Here is a 23,713-nt window from a genome sequence, read left to right on the forward strand (position 1 = left end):
GTGTGTGTGTGTGTGTGTGTGTGTGTGTGTGTGTGCGTGTGTGTGTGTGTGTGTGTGTGTGTGTGTGTGTGTATGTGCGTGCATCCGTCTACAAATGCGCGTGTGCGACCCCTTCCCTAATTTATATTAAATTAATGCAATCTAGTTTTTGAATGTTATGACAAAAAAACTGCTCTACATGCAGATTACATATGTTTGTATAATTTAAAAATAAGATGGCATGACGTTTAAGATGGCATGACAAGTTAACCCAACTACAATTAACAGCCGGTGACCACATAAGTGATGATTTCCCAAATAACAGATATATCATTGTAGTCCTTCTTCGCTTTGGTTGTATCATGTAGGATAATATATACCTATGGCCTACATTTTTGACATGCCCAAAAATAACCGTTGTGCCAATGAATAACTACAACTACTCCTTATAACAGTATGTTATTTGCCAGAATCACGGTAAATAATACCGTAATATTCCCGTATAGTATAATAATACCGTATTGTATTCCCGTAATATTCCCCTAAAGACACGACACGCAATTAATTACATTTATATGGTTTTACGATTTATCTTTACACGGTGACATGCATGCAACTAAAAACATAAAATTAACTATATTCAATAGAGTTCAGGCAGAAAATGTGGAAAAGACACGTATACTACGAGTTGGTAGAACTTGGTGAGGTTGCATTAAAGAAGGTGAAAGTCTAAGAATTATCAACTAATTTCATACATCTACTCGTGCCAAAATTAACTTATGATTTAACACTATTCCTCCAATTCTAAACTGTGAAATCGGCTAAATTAACTGTATAATATATACCAGGTCTGCCTTTCGTTGTAGAATGGTCCAAAGCTCCGTTTGGCATGGTTTCTGTCATAATGGTTGGCAGCGAAATTGGATAAAGTAATTTCAAGATTAACGAAGACGTTTTACCCTGATGAGGCCTTAAATTTATAGGATTTACTAAATTTATTAGTAAACTTTAATCTTGTAAAACTAATTTATTAAAATTAGTTAAATTTAAACTTATTAAATTTACTAACTGAATTCAAATCAGTTGCGTGATTTAAGTAAGACTTCCTTCAGCAAACACAGGCACCACATATTAGGCGCGTTCACACACAAGAAAAACCGCGATGCTAATCGCGATGAAATACCGAGATAATTGTGTCGTTGTTCACACAGGCGGAAATATCTCGCTAATCGCCGAGCGGGATAATTAATAATCGAACTGCGCATGCTCACTGCCGGAATGATGCTCACTGCGCATGCTCACTGCTCACTCCCTTGAATGATGCGGATAGAAATACCGGGATTATTTGCGCAAGCGTTTACACACGCAAATTTCGCGCAATTCAAATAATCGACAGTCAAAAGTGCCCGATTTTGGAGCGCGATGCTGATCGCATTATTATGTGAGTATTATTGCCGTCACATTGTAATAATCTCGGTATTTCATGAATCGCAGATGCAAAACCGGGATTTGAATCCCGCTTATTCGCGCCAGTGTGAACGCGCCTATTATTTAATTATATTCGTTTATTGAGCTTTGTAGAGTGACTGGCACGACTAGCTAGGTAATAAGATGAAAAATATACTTATTAACACACAGGGATGGAATAATCTGTTCCTTGAAAAAGACTGTTCAGAACGAATTTTATTTTGTTCACTCTTCCATCTTCATCTAATATCAACACACATAGAAAAAACGCATAGCGTTATCTAATTAACAATATCAATATTTTATCTTATTATATACCGGCCGAATGAGTTTTTCAATACATACATGACATGTCGATGAGATAGAATAAATACACAGTAAAACCACGCCTTACAATAACTACAAGCTTACGTACATTTGCTCATATTGAATTGATAATAAACATTGATATGACAACAAAACTCAGGATGCGACAGATAATTGTGCAAAATTTATTTAACAAAATGAACAGGCTTGCCTGTCCCAAACCTTGACACTTTAAATCACCATCAATAAAATTAATGTAAGTTGTAACACATGTGCAACCAGCTTCTAACAAGTTACGGAGGCCGGCTTTGAGATGGGTATACAGGCCTCCCTGCTAAGGGCGAGTGCTACGCACATGCTGCACTAAGCAGCTTAGCACAACAACAATCAGTAACCCAGTGTCTACCCTAAACAGAATTTCTGGTGATTACCCTGGATTTTAGTCGATGAAATGTCTTATTTGGCTGAAACAGTATTTGTAACATCAACTATTATAAGGCTTTTAAAATATACTTCTAAAAGCGACCAGATTACTTGAATTCATCGAGGTTTAGACGATAAAAACTCGAAAAGAGCGCAGTTCCTCCTACAGGATCAGCCTAGCTCCCCCGTGCGTCACCCTTCGGACCCCAGATCCCAGATTAAATGTAGTCGTCCTAGTTATCAGCAGATGGAGACATCAGTCCCCAACCTTGTTCAAACACTGCGGGACATAAAATTAACACCTGTTCCACTGCCGGCAATGCCTGCTCTTCTTGCCCACCCTTAAATGCTGACTAGAGGACGCACGGACGGCCGGACAGACGCACGCTCATGCGATTCTACAAGCTGCATCTGACTATGTCAGATGAGCTAAAAAGGGGGACAAAAATGACACGTAATTAATTGGAAGGGCAAGGAGGCAATTACACTAAGAGGGGCAGCCACCATGGTTGTTGATTTACGTGGATTTCAGCAATTTTTCAGGAACACCAGACCATTCAGTAAGCATATATATAGTAATCATAGCACTTTAGTTACTGTCCTATAAGTTCACTTAAGTACCCTGCTCAAGTTACTGCCCCTTTCCTTACCATTAAACCATACATTTGATATCTATGCTTAGTGGCTGCCAAGAATGGATGCTGACCCATAAAAGAATCCAAGCAATGTTGAGCACCCCCCTGGTATAATATAAGCTGTACTTCTTTTCTATGTTTTACATTATGTATGGAAGATGTCTATTTACTTTAGGAACTGAATGTACTCTACACCAACAGTGCACATCGTTAAAAGCAGCATATTACAGAAACATCCAGTTACAAGACTTGTTACTCACCTTAATGTTTTCGTATTAGATTCATCTGCTCTTGCTTGGGTCGCCCGTGAGTCTACTGCAACTCTTACGTTTGTCACTAGTTCACTTCCATCCAACTTCAGTTTGGATAGTCTCTGCATAAATCCAAATTATTGCATCAGGCCAATTCTCGAATATGATGCTCCTGTATGGCAACACAGGTTTTACCAGAGAAATATCTCTCATGGCAAATCCAACCTGCACGAGTAGGTTTGGTCAATTAAAATTACTACACTGCTGAGCATGACAAGTTCTGCAGAGCGACAGTGCTCACATGACTATCTGTGCCAGTGGTGGGAAATTAAGAGGCGAGTTGGAAAGTCACAGTGTAATTTGTTTAGCATTTTTTAGCAATAAAACCTTCTGGAAATTCATGCTTCAGCCGTACTAGTGCTCAGGGCCAGACTGGGAAAATCATTCAGGCCAGGAAATGTAGCGCGAAATATAGCCCCAATCAGGCCACTTTTTAAGTGGGGGGTCTGGGGGTCCCGGGATCAATCCCCCACGAGTTTACAACTCCCCCACCAGGAAAATATTTCTTACAGAGACTTCATTGCACGCATTCTGGTGAATTTTAGTGCATGTGAATCACAAACTAATGAGCCAACAACTGCTTAGTACAATATACTGTTATGAACCTCAAATAAAAGTGACGTCACTATATTTGGAGGGCCAGTAACATTGGCAAAACACTGGCCCTCCGAGCTGGTGGTTTCAGCCGTGTTAGAAAGTACCTACACTTTTATTTATAGCATGAGAAAATAGCTACATTACTGTTTTACCTGAAGGATATCACGCCATAGTTTATCAACATTTTACAAATTAATTGAAATCGAGAATGCAAGCGTGAAACATGACACTGACAAAAACACTTTGGAGATCATTCACGATCTGCATTATAGTCTGTTCAACAGCTACTAGGCGATGCAACACACTACAACATTATTCGGACAAGCATGGGTCAGTGAAACAGTCTCATCTTTATTTTTTTTTTAATGAAAATTTGCGAGAGCTAGTAAAAAACTGCTGTTACCAGCCCTTTGGGCCGGTGGAACAAAAAATCTGAATTTCATGCCCTGGTGACAGTTCTTATGTAAGAGAGGAAGTAAGGGGGAGAGTGAAGAAGAGAAGAAGCGAGGGGGTAGATAGCTAGCAATAGTGAGAAAGAGGGGGAGAGAGAAATGGAATGAGAGAAAGCAGGAGGAGAGAGCGAGAGAAGAGGACGAGCGAGTGAGAAAGAGAGTGAGAAAGCGAAGTAGACAGAAAAAGGGAGAGAGAAAATAAAAGGAGAGTGAGAAAGAGAATGAGAGAGAGAGAGAGAGAGAAAGAAAGTGAGAGGGGGAGAAAGAAGGAGAGAGAAGACGAAGAAAAAAATGAGAAGAGAAAGAGAAAGAGAATGAGAGAGAATGGGGGAAAAGAGAAAGGGGGAAAGAGAAATAGGAGAGAAAGAGAATAAGAAAGAGAGGGAGAGAGAGAGAGAGAGAGAGAGAGAGAGAGAGAGAGAGAGAGAGAGAGAGAGAGAGGAGTGACAAATAGGAGCGAGGAAGCTAGTGTGTGTTGTGGGGGGGGGGGGATTTCAGGAGTAGTAATTAAGTCCCATATATATATAATATGATCTCACATACTTTATATAGGATATATCTATATTAGGAATAGTTCCTGCTGTTATTATAGTCAGTGATAGTACTGTAATAATCTGTCTGGTCTGTCGTTGGATATATTTTTAACTCATTAGCCAATTATCAATTGCATAACAGTTTAACACAATGTACTTATTTTAATTTATATTAATTAATTTTTGTTTACACATTAGTAATGGCAGGCTAGGGATGAAGAAAGTAAATGATGTGGTAAGAAATGTTATCACTGTATTATATCAATATCAACTGTCGTGGAAATGCATGTATTGATGCGTTGCATGAGCTCAAAACTCGACTACATATATACATATACCATATACCATCACAACTTGAAATTACAAGGTTAGAGCTTAGACATGACCTGCTATTAAAATTGCTAAACAGCTCCCTCTATTGTGAATCTGTGTGGTGCATCCTGTCCGCTTACATTACGTCAGGAGGCACATGGCATGCCTTGAATCTCTGTCAGATATTTGAGTGCATGAAATTGCAAGTAGAATTGCTACCTTACAAATAAACTAAATCTGGCAAAACACCCTAAAGCACATTAAGTTTATTAGTTAAGCATAATGCATCCGACGTGAAATCCACTGTTTGCAGATACGAAGTAACAGGAACCTCGAAACAAACATAATTGCATACATTAGCTACATAAATAAAGAGCAGTTATGTGACTATAGTATAAGGCTTACTCATATACCACACCCTGCCCAGACCGTATATACCTGTACATTGTGGCATGTGTTAATAGCTTTGACAATGTTGATGTATGATGTAATACTGTTATAAATTAATATGTATACAATGTAGAACTGATGTCACATAACTGCAGGCTAGTGAAGGTGTATGAGTGTCAGAGCTGGTGTGGTGTGAGGTAGGAGCATGGGTGGCGGGTGTTGACCTCCAGTGGTGGGCGGCCCCATTTATCGCTGCCCACTGTAGACACACTCCTGGGAGTTGTACGATGCATGTTTGATGATTGTTTGCAGTGGCTGTAGGATTTTAGGTTTCAGCCAGCTTCATCTGTATAACACCACAGTGTTATGAATCAATTTAGGCCTAGGGCTATAGTTGATGCTACCATCTGTCTGCCCTGATGAAGACTGCATGAATAATGTAATTGAATGTGATCGATGAAATATTCATGATGCATTTTTTTACTGCTAACTTGTGGACCTGACTATAGGTATTGGATAACTAACCTTGGATATCTTAATAAATTTCCCCCATGTTGCACGGTAATACTAGAAGGAATACTAATTATCCCACATGCTATCCATGCCACAAACAAATTACGAGTCGATCATAGCTGACTGAATATTATATATGCATAGAAATTCAACAATTAAAATCATAGTTACAGCTGTTATTTACCTGTCTACTGGTTTCCATTTGTTTTTGACTTTTCCGCTGCTCTTGTTTGACCTCTTTTTTGACCTGTACATTTTCCCCAAGTGCAGCTCTGGAAGTATATTTTAACGATTATTTGCAGTACTGGAATCATATGACCATACATACTCATTTTCATTGACAGCATAATTTTCAACATCCTTTTCATATTAAAAATGAAGCTGCCAGTGATTTAATACAAAACCACAGTAAGTTGTGGTACAAACCACAACTCAAAATACATGTTCTTCAGCAATTCGTACCTGAACATGGTTTTAAAATTTATGCACATGTCTCGTCTGCCATATCTGAATTGATAATTACGATTTCTTCATCTTGACAAAAAGTAAAACTAACGAAGCTCGTTCTGTCGTGCAATTCACTCCAACAAAGCTAAAAACATAATGACAACAAATGCTCGAAACTTCGTCGGAACAGATATTTTAACTTGTAATGTTTGTTATTGTTTTTACTTGTGACGTGTTCCCACTGACCAATAAAATCATCTCTGGTCGTTGTCAGAGAATTTTACTCAAGATTGCTGTTCTGACAACAAACGTTGCAAGTTTACAATTTCTGCTCTGACAAAGTTTGGAACATTTAGTTTCATGATAATTTTATATGATAAAAAGTGATAAAACTAGAAGGTTTTTCAAAAGCTGATAATCCGTGGCATGTGCATGGTTTATGATGCAGGTAAGATCTTAATAAAGTGAGATGTCGTGATATTTCTTAGAATTTCAATCTTACAAAATCAGCAACATTGAAAAAGTTGTGTACAAAAGTTTGCCACATTTATCTATAGAATTTGGAAGGCTATTGTCAGCAGTAGTAATGGGCCCTAAAAGATGAGCATCAGATTATACAAATTTCTGGGACACAATTTACTGGTCTAACATCTGCATGACACGGTGCAAGTTGGCAAGCCAGGCTGTGAGACTAATGTCAATACTCATAGTATTTTAATGTATGGACGTTTCTTGGGGCCGGAGACAGCTTTGAATCACAGTCACTTGAACTGTTTCAATAATCAAATGATGGCAAATAAACATGAAATATATTTCTGCCAAAGTGTCAATGTTTATATCCATTCTCTTTCGTCTATTATTTATAGTAATACTAATAGCAATTCAAGGATATAAGAGCTGTCCCCAATGCATTTTCGCAAATGTGCGACATGTGCAAATGTGGACAGCTTATATCCTTGGGCCCTAATCGCCCCCTTGTTAATGCGCGTGCATGCCGTTCAGAATCTCAGCTGCAACACACGATTTCACTGCACGCATGCCACTGTGCACACAGTCACAGTCACAAAAAGATAGCGCTCAATCTTATCTTACTGTGAGTTTGTGCACAGCACCAGTGGTATGCGTGCAGTTTGATTGTGTGCTGCAGAGTAGCATTTGAACATGCAGTATTTACAGGGTATTATTACTAAAAGTAATATAATAGAAGAAAGAGCGTAGATATATATAAACATTAAGACTTAGACAGAAAATACAATTTGTGTTTATTTAGCATCATTTTATTATTGCAACGGTCCAAGTGTCTGTGGCTCTGAGTCACAGAGTCCGGTCGATTACACTAGGCCACCCTTAAAAAATTGTTTGTTTCCCCTTTACCTACTCGCCTCTCAGGGTACCGAGTAGGTAGGTAGGTGAAAAATCTTTTTTATTTTGTTTTGACAAGATGTGTGAATATATTGTATATTCTGTTTTGTGTACCAGGGTACATGTTTTTGGCGCGAAGCGAATTTGATTTTGTTTTGTTTAATATACGGCGCATATAAAATGCTCGAGTAGCGGCATTTTTGGAGCGCGGTCGGTAAAGGGGAAACAAGCAATATCTTATCTAGGCCTTATACTTTATAGTAGCTTATCAAGCAAGCACTTGCAGGGTGAAAAAACTGATAATTGGAGGTACTGTCAGCAGGACCAAGTGCCTGCTGAGGAAGCACTGGTCCTGTGTCAGTAAGGCACTGGTCAGGATTTCTGTCGTAGCAAAAGTGAATGACTCGGATGTGGGGGACGTTTTGTATATGGGGGGGGGAGTGGTGCTAATTAGTGATTGTGCATTCTAAGGTATTCTTAAAAAATTATATTTTTTAGCTTGGTTTTTGTAAGCACTGATGCGTAGTAAAATCGGAACAAGTCTGCAAGTCGATTTCAAAGATCAAGCGGTCTCTGAAGACGCGGCGCCATTATTCCTATAAATTATAAATTATATTCATATATTATTACATGATTGCTGATTGGTCCGGGGATGCCTCAATTATTATGCAATGCATTGTTTTGATATTGTAATGGAAAAAAAAAGAAAGTTTTCTAGATTTTTTTAGCGGAGCTATATTTTAGGCTTGGCCAGAGCTACTCAGCATTCAAAGCATATCAGCATTCAGCACCAGTATCAGATTATCAGTGTTAAGAAATCGTCACAAATTGGCATTGCGAATCAGCGCTTTTTTTTTTGATCTATTCACTCGACGATAAGAAACGCAGTTCACTAATTCTTATTCAATTTAATTCAGCACAGGGCAGACATGCACTACACAGTACACATCAGTATTTAGTTTACTTTGAGTAATGTTAATAAAAACTTGTACAGGCAAGCTTCTAGGAATGCCGAGCTTCTGCAGGTTTTACTTTCGTTTTTGCTCCTCCCGCAAGGTCGGGCACGGTATGAGATCCCCCATGCATAGATCAATGCCTGCGCACATGCCGCAAGTTACAAGGTGCCTAGAAATTCTTTAAAGTATAGTAGCAGTTTACATTGGGGCTTCTAAGATATCTAACTGAATAAAATAGTCACATTTCCCGATTCGGCCCATTTTCGCAATAGTCCACATGAAGAAGTGACGAATTCAGTTAGAGCAGCTTTGGATTACGTGCGTGTGCAGGTGTGTCAGGTCGTGCACTGCAACTCCCCACGATAAAGGCCTGCGATATAAAAAACTTATTGTTATGAGTTAATATGCGGTCATATAAAAAACACTACAGAGGCTCATCGATTTCTTAAGACGCGTCGCGAGTTTGTTTGTTCGTGTGGCTAATCATTCGTTGAGGGAGTTCATGCAGGCGCTCTAGAAGGTTTGATAGCGCCCCGTTACGTTGAGGACGGGTCGTATTATGCGCTCGCCGTTTACAAGTCTGTATTTTTTTCGGCTGCTGTGCGGCATTATCTAGTCGCCGGCCGCCGGACCAACGCTAACACAAAGGCAGCAGTGCGCGGGCAGACCGGTAAATTTTCTAATCGCCACTGGGCGAGCTGGGGCGATCGCGCTAGTTTCTCACAGTGCCTTGGAGGCGTTTCGATAAAAAATATACGCTGTGGCTACATGCCCGGCAGCCCGGCACGGTCTTTCGATTCCCTAAAATGCCGGCGGTAGTTCACCTAACCCTAACCGCCTTGTTTACTTGAGATAACGCTGAAAAAGTTAAAAAACTGCCGGGCATTTAGGAAGATCAGAAGACCGTGCCCGAACCGTCAGATATATATTATTGCCGGCTGCCGGCATATATATAGGCCACTTCTGTAAAATATAATCTAAATAAATATGATAATTATATTTACTATATAGGTACCATATTTGAGTCTGTAATGTTGGCTCTTACTCTCTTTCACCTAGTTATTCCAAAATTCCTGGTAAATGCCGTCCAATATGCTCATACTGCAACACCACTGTCACACGTGCTGGCCGGCCGCATGCTAGCTGCCTGGCACACACTGACAACAATCAAGACTAAATAACGATAAAAACATAAACATTGACTATATGTCTAATAGTATATATTTGAGTCAGCGTGCGCAAGTCAGCCTAGCAGTGCGGTGTCTTGTGATGTTGTGCAAGATGATGCATTTGACCAGCATTTCATAGTGATCTATAGGCGAAATAGAGTAGAGAAAGCATTAAGACTTTTCAATTTGGTATGAAACACATTTCGTGTTTATTTACCATAATTTGTTTTTTATTGAGACGTTCCTAAGTGCCTGTGATGTGTATAAGCACTAATAGTCGAGAATATAGACTAGGCCCTAAGTCTAGTCTTCGCTAAGTGCGGCTAAGTCGTATAGTAAGGCTTAAGAGTAGTGAGTATAGGCCTATTAGTATTATTTCTATAGTATTAGTATTAACATAATATATTATAGTCACTATATAGCTAGGGCATTTCACTTCATCAATTTTGTATTAAGGGCCTAAGTGTCAGCATAGCATCGTTATAGCGCTGGGGCTGATAGCAGTGCAGAGTCAATTTCCAGTGTGTGTAAATTATATTGCTTATAATCATGTCGATGCACTCTCTTCACGATGAACTTATAAGCGCATAGCAATGCATGCGAGCACTGGGACTGAATAACGTAGGTCGCTACACTTCTGGGGCGGTTCAGCTTTTGATTGTGAATTCGTTGCCTTCGAGCAGAAATTCGTTCTGTTTATCTGTTGAGCATAAGCTGATCGGGCCACTAGACTCATCTTATCATTTGAGCTCATGGATATCAAACTGTTTAGGTTCGGTCGTCGTTTTATATAATATTTAAGAGAACTATATACTGTAATTAGACGACTGTTCCATTATGTGATAAACTCAAAGCTCTGGTTCGCAGTTTGCGATAGGACGGCGGAAATCACAGACAGCGACGGGAAGGACAGTGCTCGTTTACGCGATTCACCCCAGAATGCAACCGTTGTATCCTTTTAGTGGAATCTGGCGGTGAGTTTGTTGAATAAGTTGTGTTTATAAAAACTTTAGGAGGCGGATCGCACGAATGCTTGCTTTTAGTTTCGTTAATCGGTTATAAATATCTAAAAGCCAACTACGTTATATTTTTCTATCGTGTGCTGATAGTTGTCTAGAGCTCGCGGTAAGGCTTGTGAATTCAAGTAAGTCCAGCCTTAGAATCGCGCTATATATGGAATTGTAATCCTGTCAGCGTTCGTTGTGCATTGTTTTCTCATGACTAGGCGTTCTTAATGTGTGTCAAATAACAAGATGGGTCCAGAAAAATTGCTAGTATGGCTAGTATATTGCATGTAACACCTAAGGCATAAAAATCGTATCTAACCTTATGGGCTCGGCGAAGAGAGGTGCAATTCCAGCACTATGGGGCGCATGTAACGTACTCGCGTGGCCGGCATAAGATATTGCTCTCTAATAACATGCAAGCTTTCAAATTAACGGGGCCGGGAGCTAGTATTTGCTAACACCCAAGGTGGACTGGCTATATTCTATGTTGTATATATCAATGGGAAGGGTGGCATGGAACGTCCGACGTCGGACCTATACGCGACCACTTTTCAAACGAGCCCATGTGCAACTGCACAAAAACTCGTTAATGCGCCTTTATTCTTAGGCGCATTCGAAACACATAACATGTAAAGCTTATCATCAAAATGCGAATTCGCAGCCAGGTCATTTACTGTTTGTGCCTTTGAACACAGCCTGCCGAAAGTTCATGCCACAAACGCCACAATTCAAAAATAATTTTCCTTTTTTACGCAAAACGCCTGTCTGCAACCATTCGACAGCCATATTCTGACGTCATGATTTTATTAACCGCACAAAACTGGCGAGGTAAGCGCTGCAATTGGTATGAATATGATGTAAGAAATCTCAAAATGGGCTGCACGCCGCAAGAAATGCATGTATTTCGTATATGATTGACGTTTATAATGACATTAACAGACTCTGGTAAGTTGACAAATGGTGTTTTGAAAGTGTGGAATAAAGTTTATCGGCGAAGGTGCGCCGTGTTGACGTTTGGCAGAGCCGTAATTCTGGAAATCGGCGACCCCTAATTCTAAATCGGACTAGGTGCGGTCAATTAGGCGCTCGATAGGTTTTGAGACAGGGTTTTGGGAATTTTTGATTCGTGGTGGGCGGTTTGTGGATGAACTTTCGGCAGCGTGGTTAAAGAACAAACAGTAAATGACTGGTGCGAATTCGATTTTGAGAATAAAGTTAGTCATAGTTATGTGTTGAATGCGCCCCAAGAATAAAGGGATTAAGAAGTTTTGTGGTTGCACTGGGCGTTTGAAAGTGTGGTAATAGTCGACGTCGGCTTTAATGGCACCGCCTTTCCCATTTATATATCACAACATAGAATATAGCTCAGCTCCACAGCTGGGTGTTAGCGAATCTAACTCCGGGTTAATGTTGAAAGCTTGCATGTTATTAGAGGAGGCATATTTATGGGCCACCGGAGAGTACGTTACATCGCCCTGTTGGGTCAATGCGATTAGACTCCGACCGTCTTGTAGCAGAAAGCATGGGGCGTAGGGGCACACGCGGTGGTGGGGGAGGGGTCACAGGGCGCAAATTCCACTTTAATAGGCTTTAGTAACACGAAGTGATGCACAGATTTCTGTGTATCATCAACTGCGATGCACAGACTTTCCGTATATCAAGGAATGATGCAAAAAACCGCTAACTAACCCTAAGTCATAAAGACATATTAAAGTATAACCTTAGGGCTTACGGTACACGAAGTGTGTTACTGTTAGGCGTTAGGGTTAGGGTTTTGCCATCATTCCTTGATATACGGAAAGTTAGTCTGTGCATCAGTTGACGATACACCAGAAAACTGTGCATCACTTCGTGATACCCAAGTGCCTAAAGTGGATTTGCACTGGTTACTAGCACTGGCAGCAAGAACAAGTCATGGTGCCTAACTTGCGGCCGCCGCACGAAAACTCACCATTTTCATCAGTTACAACTCCGGGTGTTCCTGAAAGGTGACGCCCACTTTCCAACTATCGTTGGAATCGGCGGAGACTGCTGAACAAGCTACAAACCGCCATATTTTTGACAATCGGCCCGCCAGAATGCACTCAAATCACAGAAATTCCAATCCAAATTCCAGATCCTCAAATATCCATGCGAAAAGATTCTTCGAATGCTACTATTGAAGAAGGTGGCAGGGTTGGCTGCGCTGATTGGCTGCAGCAAGTTTAATGATGCAGTGACAGGCTGCAGCACTAGGCAACTGACTTGCTGCAGCCAATCAGCCGCGTGTGTGCTGTAGCTGCACGTGCGGACTTGTACTTGCTGCCAGTGGTTACTAGATCTAGAACTATAGCCCTCCGCTCTGCCGCAGGCCTTTCATTTTTAATGCATAATCTACTCTTCGTACCTCTACTATCAAAGCCTGTCGTACCACTTCCCCGGGAAGATACGGCAACCGCGGAAGAAGACGGGCCAAACACATGGCATGACAGTTCGACTAGCACTTCGGTTTCACCTGTTTAACTCGTGTTGTTTTAAGGTTTTCCACATCCATCTCAAAGGGCAGTTCAGTTTCAATCTGGCAGGTTTTTTTGCCTTTTAAAGTTTACAGTGTATACAGTGAACTAATGTTTAAATTCTATTAACAGTGCTGGAATTCTATAACGTAAAGTTTAAAGTTAATACAACACAAGTAAAACAGAAGATAATAAATTGTTCAGGTATTTGTAGTCTTTAACAGTTTATATAGAGGTAGAAACTTTCCCAATGGATAGGTGTCAGGCTGTGTATTGATATTAGTCTCGCCATTTCGCCTCCCGATTGGGATATTTCTAACCCTAACCCTAAACTGTCACACAAGTAATAAACGGGTACCTCAATCCATACTCTAGAGTCTACAATACCCATTGTTCCAATATAGAAACACCGTGAATTTCACTGCAACATGCAGTTATTAGCAGCTATTTATTATTTTGCATTTTCTTAAAGTCACCATAAATAGTAAAAATTAAAAAAATCTTTCTACTTTTTCACAAAATATAAGTAATTCTGTTCACCTTTTATGGTTAAATTGCTGCATTATACTTCCTGTTTTACTATTTTGTTTGATGTGAACATACACTCGTGACTCATACATAGCCCATAGCAAGCAATTAATGTCAGGAACATAATATCAAATCGTCCAGGGGGTTGGTGTCAGAAACAAAATTTGTCGCAACATTAGTATTACCATTAACTTCCACTCGTAAACCGTTGACAGAAACATTGTAATGTTACGAGAACGAAAAATCCTCGCAAATATCCGCTTGGGTGTAACAAAAAAAATTGTTTGTTTCCGGTTACCCGACCGACCCTACCAAATAGTTGCCGTCCCTAAACATTTTTGACCACTTTTAAAAATGAAAATCAACAAATGCATCGTTTGGACCTTTAAAACGATCATTGCGAGAATTTTGCTCAGAAAAACTAAATATAGCTGAATATAGTACTCTACCTGACAGCGCAAATATCAGCGGATTACAGCCAACCGATCATAACAACGCAATATTTTTATGCCAGTTTATAAGCATAGAAATAATTGTATTTGACACTAATCATCATTACCAGCAAATACATTTTTTCGAGTCAAAGACTTCGAAAAATCAACAAATGGGCGATCTCAAACAAGCGAACATAATTAAACACAAAGGCATCTATTTGTGGTGTGATATCAATAAGTATTCTCCGTTGGCGTACGCAACGAGGATTTGAATCGCACATTCTCTCTCCGTCTTCCGTTATAGTCCCTAGGACTTTTGAAGACTAATATTTATTGAGAGTTACAAACTTACACTCGTTGTTTGTGTTACGCAGCTATGACACCTCTGTGTTTCATCTGACCAAAATATCTCCGGTGCGGATTTTTGCATTACTCGCTACCACTTGTTGACCGTGTCGCGGTAACCCGCGAGAAAGTGCGAACGAATGACAGCGAAAATCACAAGAGAACGCAAAAATGTAATCGTGCATGGAATTGTCTTTTGCATGCGGTTATAAGAGACATTTTATTGTTACATATAGTCAACAAATTACACTGTTACCGATCCCAATCACAATGGTAGGCATCATGAAGATGAGAATAAACACTAAACGCTGGCAGACACTCGAATGAAATCTTTAATATCAGACATTAAAAGATGAATCTTTCATACCACACAACACATATCACTCGCACACAAACTTGAGCCATGTGCACCATTAAACCACCTCTATAAACGTAGGAAATAGTCGCAACACGCGCGATGTTTAAAAACCGACAGTCCATAAGGTGTCGAGACATAACCTGGTATGATACAGTCCGTTGTGTTTTAACCGTATATCATAGTATAACTTAAGTGAGTAGGCCTCTATCGCGGGCCGTTTAAGTAAGGACGTAAATGATGTTCTAGAATTTTCAGCCAAATAGAAAAATTTACCGGCCTGCCTCTACCTAGGGCCTAGTTTGAAAAAATCATATAACCGGAAACAAACATGTTCTTGTTGTTACGCCTTAAACATTACGAAGAGCCCAGACCCTCTCGTAATTAATATTTAAGCTTAAAAATAACTAACATTTACACTACGAATTACAATTATAGTGATATTATATTTTAATAATTAATGAATAAAATGGTGTTTTCTGGAAAAACATGTCAAGAATCATTATTATTAACCGCTAATAAAACAAAACAATACATTACAAATGGCATTATGGCATTTGTTGCTACTGTTTTAGCTCATCTGAACATAGTCAGATGCGCTCGTAGAGATTGCATGATCGTCCGTTGTGCGTCCGTCCGGTCCGTCAACAGTTGGGCACAAATCTTTAACGGCGCCGTCCGACGTACCGGTCCGCGATAATTTGGGATGTTGGGAGCGGGCATAATCCGAAAACGAAGTTGGATTAGAAGCTGGGGTCAAGGTCAAAGTAAGACGGTGTAAAAGAAAGGGGCGGAACATTCAGCTCTCACTTAAGCACACTCACGGCGGCGAATGCAGAACTTGCGGACAATATCTAAACTGGCTGCGACCTAACGGCTCGTGATGTCGGTGTATAGCATATCATGGTAGGCACACACGCCAAATACTCGTGCCGACATTGGAAGTCGCAGGTCACAAGGTCAGTGGCACAGGGCCAGATTTTTAGACGCATTTTCTGAGACATGTCCTGACGCGAGACCGAATTGCGGACGAAACTTTTTTAGTTTCAGCGTCGATCTAACACCACAACCAGTCTCTCTTATGCTTCCATACATTAGAAAGACCATGAAATGTCTTCTGCTGGAGGGTTGCTCGGATTTTTGACCCTGCAAGAGGAGGTTAAAACTTGGATATTTTGACTGTCCCTGTTATGAAAGAATTTTGAACCTGCCCACGAGGTTTGCTAGTAGACCACTCTACATGCCATCAGATGTTGAGGCTACACATGTCACAGTGAAATTCAAAAGCTAAATTTGGTTATAAGAAGCGTGTAGTTCTTAAATCCCGTATAATTCTATGTCATTCCTGTCCTGTCAGTATGTTACATTAAGTATGCCACGCCAGTGCTGCTGGCACGTGCAATGTGTTAGGTGGGGCAGTGTTTTGCCTGCCTTAATTGTTACAGGTGGCAGCTCCCTATATCTCACGATCTCGAAACCAGCCTGTAGGCTTGCGTAGGTAAATGGAATGAGTGATTACCTATTCTGTCTTGCAAAATAGCTTGTTGCTACTACGTATGATGCGGAGCACATTCACTCACACATCTTAATCACACTCGCAGACACTTAAAAGTACGCGGCCATCCTCTGTCGGCAACTTTCATAATGATCCAACGAACATTTTTGAGAAGGTTCACCTGATACGGCATGCCCTGTGCATTCCACTATTTCGGCTGTAATGTGAACACATTTGGATACTTAGCAGGGTTTACGTAGAATCCACCATCCACCCACACCGAGTCACCGCAGTAGACAGTTAGATGAGCCGCTGTCGGCTCCTGCGGCACTTGTTAATGTTTACTCATGCTTGCCACAACTCTCGCGTCTTCGCGTTTACAGTTTGAGAATTTGTTCTTGGTTGTGCAGAATAAATTTCATGACGCACCGTCATTTTTCACCATATATTTTATTTATATCATGATGGTTAGCCATCATAATTATGCCATAAATTACTGGATGTAGCAGATTAAAGCTTGTGTTATGAAGTTTGAATTTTGTTGATCGATTCTCATCAATCAGCAGCCTTCTGTGATGGAAGTTCTGTTATCGCTAAGTTTTCTAATAGCTGCGATGTGTTTCTGCTCCGTAGTCTTGCAACAATTAGCAGTTTAGTCGTAAGTGTTATCGTAGCAGTTAACTTTAGCATTACCTTTACGAATGTTTCTGACAACGGCCCCCGGGTTTTAGGGATTTTTAACTAGTGTGAGAACAACATGAGCTCATAATTATCTTGATTGTGTAATAAGCAACTCTTATGGCATTTGTTGCAGCAACGAGTATGAAGCAAGAGGCGAATTGCTTATGAAGAGGTTCGGACGAGCTTTGCCTAAACAATCTGTGTGGGTGAAAGTGGCTGATCAGGCTTACCGTGCTGCGAAAGGTGCTGGAGCAGCTCACTGGTCAACAGCCGTGTTTTCCTCAACACAGGTATTGAATTATTGCTCACTGCACGTGTTTGATTACACTTGCATGGTTAACATAGTTAACCTCCCTAAATTGAAATTTTCTTGGTTGACTAGTTTAACATGGTGTAAAAATTAGAAAAGACGTGCCTTGTACAAAATTAGCTTTCTTATAGAAGTTAAAGGTTTCTCGCACGTAAACTGCCAGCACCATGCGCTCCACCCCCAATAAACTGTCATAAAAGTGCCCTCTGCTCGACTTTAGATGCTACTGAAACCACCAAAAGTCAGCATTGACTTACATTGCCGTTCGGATAAAATAAGAATATTTCCAAAGCTCAGCATGGAATGTGAGGGGTGTGCTGTAATGAACGTTATATTTAAAAGCCTGGATGTGGCGCCATGAAATTACCAATACTCGACTAATCGTACCTGAATTTTGTTAAGAACATAACAGGCTTTCTTATGCTGCGTGCTTTGTACACAGAGATCTGTGGTCTGTGGTAGCCATGTTCTCTTTAAATGACTAAGAAAATTTGTTGATATCATGCCTGCCCTTGTACTTGCCTACTACATACATGGTTTTGGGCACTCCCTGTAGTTGTGTGCATCCATATACAGGGTGAAAATTTAGTTTTGAACAAGGGAGTCAACGGACTCCCACCTCTCATAAAGAGAGAGTCCACCGCAAAATGAGGGAGTCCAGCAGTCTGAGGTTCAAATTAAAGATATTAACAATAACGGCATGTGGTTATTTAAGATTTAGTGCATTTGCACGTCTTTGAGACATTTTTTCTGGGACATGTAGCTGCAACAAAAATTGCAAGTAATTCCGCGAGGCCGTGCTCCGGGAACCGGAGCTAGTTAGTATAGGCTGAATTTTCAGGGAGTCACACCATATGTCACGTACCCTATGTGTCACACGGGTGGAGTCACACCTGCATATATGTCATAAGATCGGAGATCGCCGACAGTAAATCAGGGCGTATTTGACTCCGGACCCACGGTTAATTTCACACCTGCATATAGAATATAATAATGAATATACTCGGTGTTCTTTATATAAGGCTCGGTAGCACTGGAGATCTTTCGGTCATCGAGAGAATAGTGAGAAAAGTTGCTGGGTCCATTGCACAGTCAGGGTGCTAAAAGCTGAGGAACTTTTGGGAAGATGGATATTGAGAGGTATTACAATCTGCTGTTTAATATCTGTCTCGAAGAAATTACCTAATCGTTTGTATATGGTACTGCAATATCTTATGTTACAACTACTACATACTGGCTTAGCGGTAATTCCTGATCACATGATATGTAATTTTGTATTTTTATATGACACACTACCTTGGGTATCAATCTCGCTCACACGTAATTTCTCATTTATAATCACTAAACTCGGGATAAGAGAGCCTAGAAGCGCACCCTCATGAAATTTTCCAAAGATGCGAGTAGGTTATGTACATGAATAAGTGGCCTATGCTAAATATTATGTCATAAAATAAAATTTAGCATACCAAATGCATAGCTACCTGCCAACATTTTGATTGGGTTATCTGAGATACATGCTAATGTACTAATGTAGGGCTGTAGACATCCACCGAAATTGGATCGGAACGAGATTCTCTTCCCTCGATTCCGATCCTCCGATATTTTTTGTCCCCGGCGTATTTTGCTATTTCACTTCGGATAAGGCCACTTTTTTTCTCCAATAGATGGCGGCACTACCGCCTATAATATGTGGAGTGTTACGCGGCAGATCATATAAATTCTTGGATTTATATCGCTCTGGTGTTACTCACCAGAATGTTACTCAGCGACTGTGCAGTGTATATATCTCTGCTAGACTACTAAGTCTATTCCACATTTAGTATTCATTGGCAATTTTATGATAATTTATATTGCAAAATATATGAGAAATATAAGAAAAAAGATAAGCATTCACCGATATTTGTGGGAATCGATCGGAAGGAATCGAATCGGAGAAACCGGGATTGAATCGAGAGGCTGTGTACTCGTTAACAGCCCTAGTAGCTATGCCATATGGCATAATGGCAGTTTGACCCTACAAGTGGCACTGTGCAGCTGTTATAAAATGTGCATGTTCCTGCAATTAGTCCCGTCTACAGTCTTGTAATTATTTATAGATTTACGAACAAAGATTTTCTTCGCTTTTTTTTAGCATTACTTGGTAATGGAAGAGGTAATTAAATTGATCGGTAACAACTGAACTACTGGCTATCTTTTTAAAGATGTATTTATTTTATTTGAAAGGCGATGTAGTCTTATGTGGTGTCTGGTAATTAAATTACATATGGCCTCCATATTCTACTCTACAAGCACACATCTGATCACACAAGTCACAAAAAATATAATAGCCTACTAATTTTACACGAGGTGATTCGTACGCGTTTGCAAATCTTTCAAAGTCTTAACATTGTAAGGTTGGTTTTTAGGTCACACGTATGCACTTTTAGTGTGATGTCACGATCATCGATTATACTCGATCATGCGATTGAACAGTGCTTCGAACCAGAAGCGCTGGTTATCAAAAATCCATAATCAAATTTCATTCAAAAAAAAAATAATTGAAAAAAGTGATGAGAATCACAGATATCATCGCTAGTATACAATTATTCTTATTAACAATACATGTATTGATACACACAAGTAGTAAACGTGCAGAAACAAACAGTAAACCAGGCTTAAACAAGTAACGAACAAAAACCATACATGCACGACGACGTTACGACAGACAGGCATCAACACCCCGAAGTAACCGAATTGTAACGATCATCGTTAGCTTAGGTCCAACCGATGATGCGAGTTACGAAATTACAACCGATGGACAACGACTGAACTTTTAGACATTGTTTGCTTCAGGTTCGCGGGAGTACGAAGTAAGAAAAAGAGAACTTACTCCCACACTGGCAAATATTTGGGTTGGCATCCAAGAACACAGGTCGATTTGGGGCATCAAGTATGACCGCAGCATTGGTATCTACGATTGATTTTATGTCGTGCTTTGCCGTCGCCGGATACAATGTTGCGCCCATAGGAACACAGAACGGGTACAATTGGTTTCCGCACACAAACTCGTGCAAGGGATGATGCAATGAAGGTGGTTCCAACAAAAGGCAGGTAATTGTTATAGCTTATACAATGGTCATTTTGGAACATTTCAATTCACGACTGGAAATTAAAAAAGATGTTTTTGAGTGCATAGCAATGTTTCCATTGCAGTTCCATACCTCGCCATGTAACGAAAAGTTGGTGTTGGTCTGGTATTTGTAATTAACACATAAAAACGAGAAAAACTGAGGATTGGTAAGAAGATCAAGCTAGAAAACTTGCGTAGCTCCAAAACCAGTAAAAGTGCCATTGATTAAAAATGCTTCCATTTCCTAAATGCACTCAAATCCACATGATTTCCTATGCATCATTAAAAGACATATATTAAAAGCTTCTGGCCATAATGATAGCGAAGAAGAGGCGCTGTCCATTGCTGCTGTAAAATTTTCCTTTTTTAAGAAGATAATTATAGAGATTTATTTATATGTAGTAAAATCACTTTCACCAACTTGTGTTTCTGGTCCACCAGTAATTTCCGATTTTGCACCTGATTCCCATAGATATGATTTAATCATATTTTGTTATAGATCAATAGGATTTCTCTCAGATTGAATATAGGCATACCCCGCCTTTTCTGAATTTCCAGAGCACCACTTGCAGGGATAGAAATTACCTTTGAACAAGGGAGTCGCAACGGACTTCCATGCCTCAAAAAGAGGAATTTCGGCAGTCTGAAGTTTAAAACTAAACTATTAAACAATAATGCAGCCTGCTTATTTGAAGATTCGTGCGGTGCACGTCTGCCCAAAATTGTCTTTGAACATTTTGCCGAAAAAATAAGGCAATTCCGGCGAGGCCAAACTCCTCGAACGACCTAGTTTCCGTATAGGTGCAGAAGTTTCAGGAGTATTGTGACTCAGGACTCGCGTTAATCTTCGGCACCCTGCTCTTGTATATCATATTTGTGCGAGCACGTGGGCATACAGTAGTGGTATGACATAAGGTCAACCTAAAATGTTATATCTTTGTTCGCTTTATTTTCAAGTACGATGGCATTCTCCTACTGGAAGGCGAACGTAGAAAATTTCTCGTAAGTAGGCATTACGAGAATAAAAAAATATAAGCGGATTATGCAGTTATAGTGTTTTGCTTTTGTTATGCATGTGCAACTGTGAAGTAGTAGGCACTGGTTCGAGTACGCGGTATAAACAGTTACTACTGTTTATGAGTTTCATTCAAGTGTACTAGCAGCTCTGGTGTTACCTGCTTTGGCTTGTGGGAATAGATTCCGTGCCAATGTAGGCTTGTAGGCTGAGAATGTTTGTATCAAAATTTTAAATACCGAATTTTACATTGATAGATGGGCGCCCCTGGGCGTGCTATGTAAAGATTATGGGGGGTCTATATTCAGCCTGGTACGGGAGATTACCGGTAACCATAATATGCTAAATAATTAGATCTAATCGTTACGTCAATAAACTCAATATTCACCAGAGATAGGTCTAAACGTGTCTAAGGTATCTAAGAATTTTAGAATGTAATCATGTGTATCACTTCCGCGAGCATATATTGCCCATTTTGCTAATATATTGAATAATTGTGGCATCAATCAACTCAATATTACACAGATTCAAAGCCGGTACGGGAGCTCATTTGCATAATAGAATAATTCTAAGAATACCGGCAGAGACACATGTCTTAGCTATACTCGGTCTGTGAATATTGATTTATTGATGGCACGATTAGTCAAATAATATTAGGCAAATATATGCCGTACCCGTAAATCTCCCGTACCGGCTGAATATAGAGCACCCCCAAGATTTATGTATTTAGTCTCCCAAACGGTAAAAAAAAATCCCGAACATATGCTTACCTGGCTATTGCAAACCTCGAAGACGCCCTTAAAGAGGCCTGTATTACGAAGTTTTTTTACTCAGGACACACTCGATCCGAAGCAAAATACTGTTTGCCTGACAGCGGAAAAATATCACTGATTACACCAACATTCAAAACACAGCAATTTTATATGCAGTTATACTAGTATAGTGAAAAATGATTTGACCACATGGCATACCGGCTTGGATATTATCGTGTCGCGAGAAAACGAAATACAAATGGTGGCCTTCAAACAAGCTGCCATATAATTAACAACAAAAGGGTGTGTCACTTCTGTGTGGTAAATATTATTGACTTCAATTAATGTCCAATAATTCGAGGCACTTTTCTGTCATTGTCATTCCGCTAAGTGTTATATCTGACTGGTAATCCACAAGCTTCTCCACTTAACAGACTACTGCGGCCATTAGTACTTACACTCCTGTTACGATATCCCAGAATATACTGCGTGCCAGCCCCCAGCCAATGTGAAATCAGAAATGCTGTTTCAGCTGTTTCGGCAAGAGGATAGGCAGCCTGGTCGCACCTGAAGCGTGTGATGCGCATGTACAGCCACTGGAGAGCAGATGTACCAAAAAAAAAAAAAACTGTTTGTGAACCGTGTGCTACACGCGTTTGTGTACATAGTCTAGAGACTACGGCGTAATTAGTGGGCGGCGAATCGGACGGCTTAAAACAATTAAAATTTGTAAAGCATTGAAAATTTTTTTTTTAATGTCCAGGAAGCCGTTTACTAGTTCATACCTGTACATTATTAACCAAACTCTAGGCTATGACAGCCGCTAAAAGTTTAGGTCCCAACGCCTTTGACATATGAATTAACGAGTTTTGCTATCACAGTAATTGGCCGATGAAGTTTCTGGCGATATTTCACGGTGAAAGCGTATGTGAGGACATCTGTTTTAGCTCATCTGACATAGGGTCAGGAATGGCAGGCTTTGTAAGAAATCGCCTGACTCGTTCGTAGGTTCGTCGTTCCGTCGTTCCGTGCGTCAACAGTTGGGCCAAATCTTAAACCGCTCGCGTAGCGGTCACGATATTCGGTGCGTTCGGGGGGGATCGTCAAAACGAGTTGGATGTCGCGAAGCTGGGGGTCAAAGGTCAAAGGTCAAGAGGTGTAAAAAAGGGGGAACAATTCACTCCTTAACACTAAGTATAGGGAAATGCAGAATTGCAGGCACCAAATCAGAAGCGGTCGACCTAGGCTCGTGATAGTCGGTGTATGCATCATGGTAGGGAAAAGCCATCACTGGTGGCCGAAATTGGAGGTCAGCAGGTCGAAGGGCAATGGGCC

The 23,713-nt window shown here is 40.3% G+C and overlaps 2 protein-coding genes across 2 annotated transcripts in view; one reads left to right on the plus strand and one right to left on the minus strand.

Moving 5' to 3' along the window:
• The window catches only part of LOC106809678 (dynein regulatory complex protein 1-like), a 39,107-nt gene extending 32,921 nt beyond the window's left edge, over nt 1-6,186 (minus strand). Inside the window, exons 1-2 of the mRNA XM_014812848.1 lie at nt 6,103-6,186; nt 3,071-3,183 (exon numbers count right to left, since the gene is read on the minus strand). Coding sequence (XP_014668334.1) covers nt 3,071-3,183; nt 6,103-6,120 — 131 coding nt within the window. The 5' untranslated portion in view covers nt 6,121-6,186. The remainder of the gene's footprint in view (nt 1-3,070; nt 3,184-6,102) is intronic.
• Nucleotides 6,187-10,804: 4,618 nt separating this feature from the next.
• LOC106809677 (60S ribosomal protein L11) overlaps nt 10,805-23,713 on the plus strand; it is a 24,615-nt gene continuing 11,706 nt past the window's right edge. Inside the window, exon 1 of the mRNA XM_014812846.1 lies at nt 10,805-10,826. The gene's annotated coding sequence lies outside the window, so the exon portion shown is untranslated. The remainder of the gene's footprint in view (nt 10,827-23,713) is intronic.

Source organism: Priapulus caudatus, unplaced genomic scaffold (genome assembly GCF_000485595.1).
Source record: "Priapulus caudatus unplaced genomic scaffold, Priapulus_caudatus-5.0.1 Scaffold375, whole genome shotgun sequence".
NCBI lineage: Eukaryota > Metazoa > Priapulida > Priapulimorpha > Priapulimorphida > Priapulidae > Priapulus > Priapulus caudatus.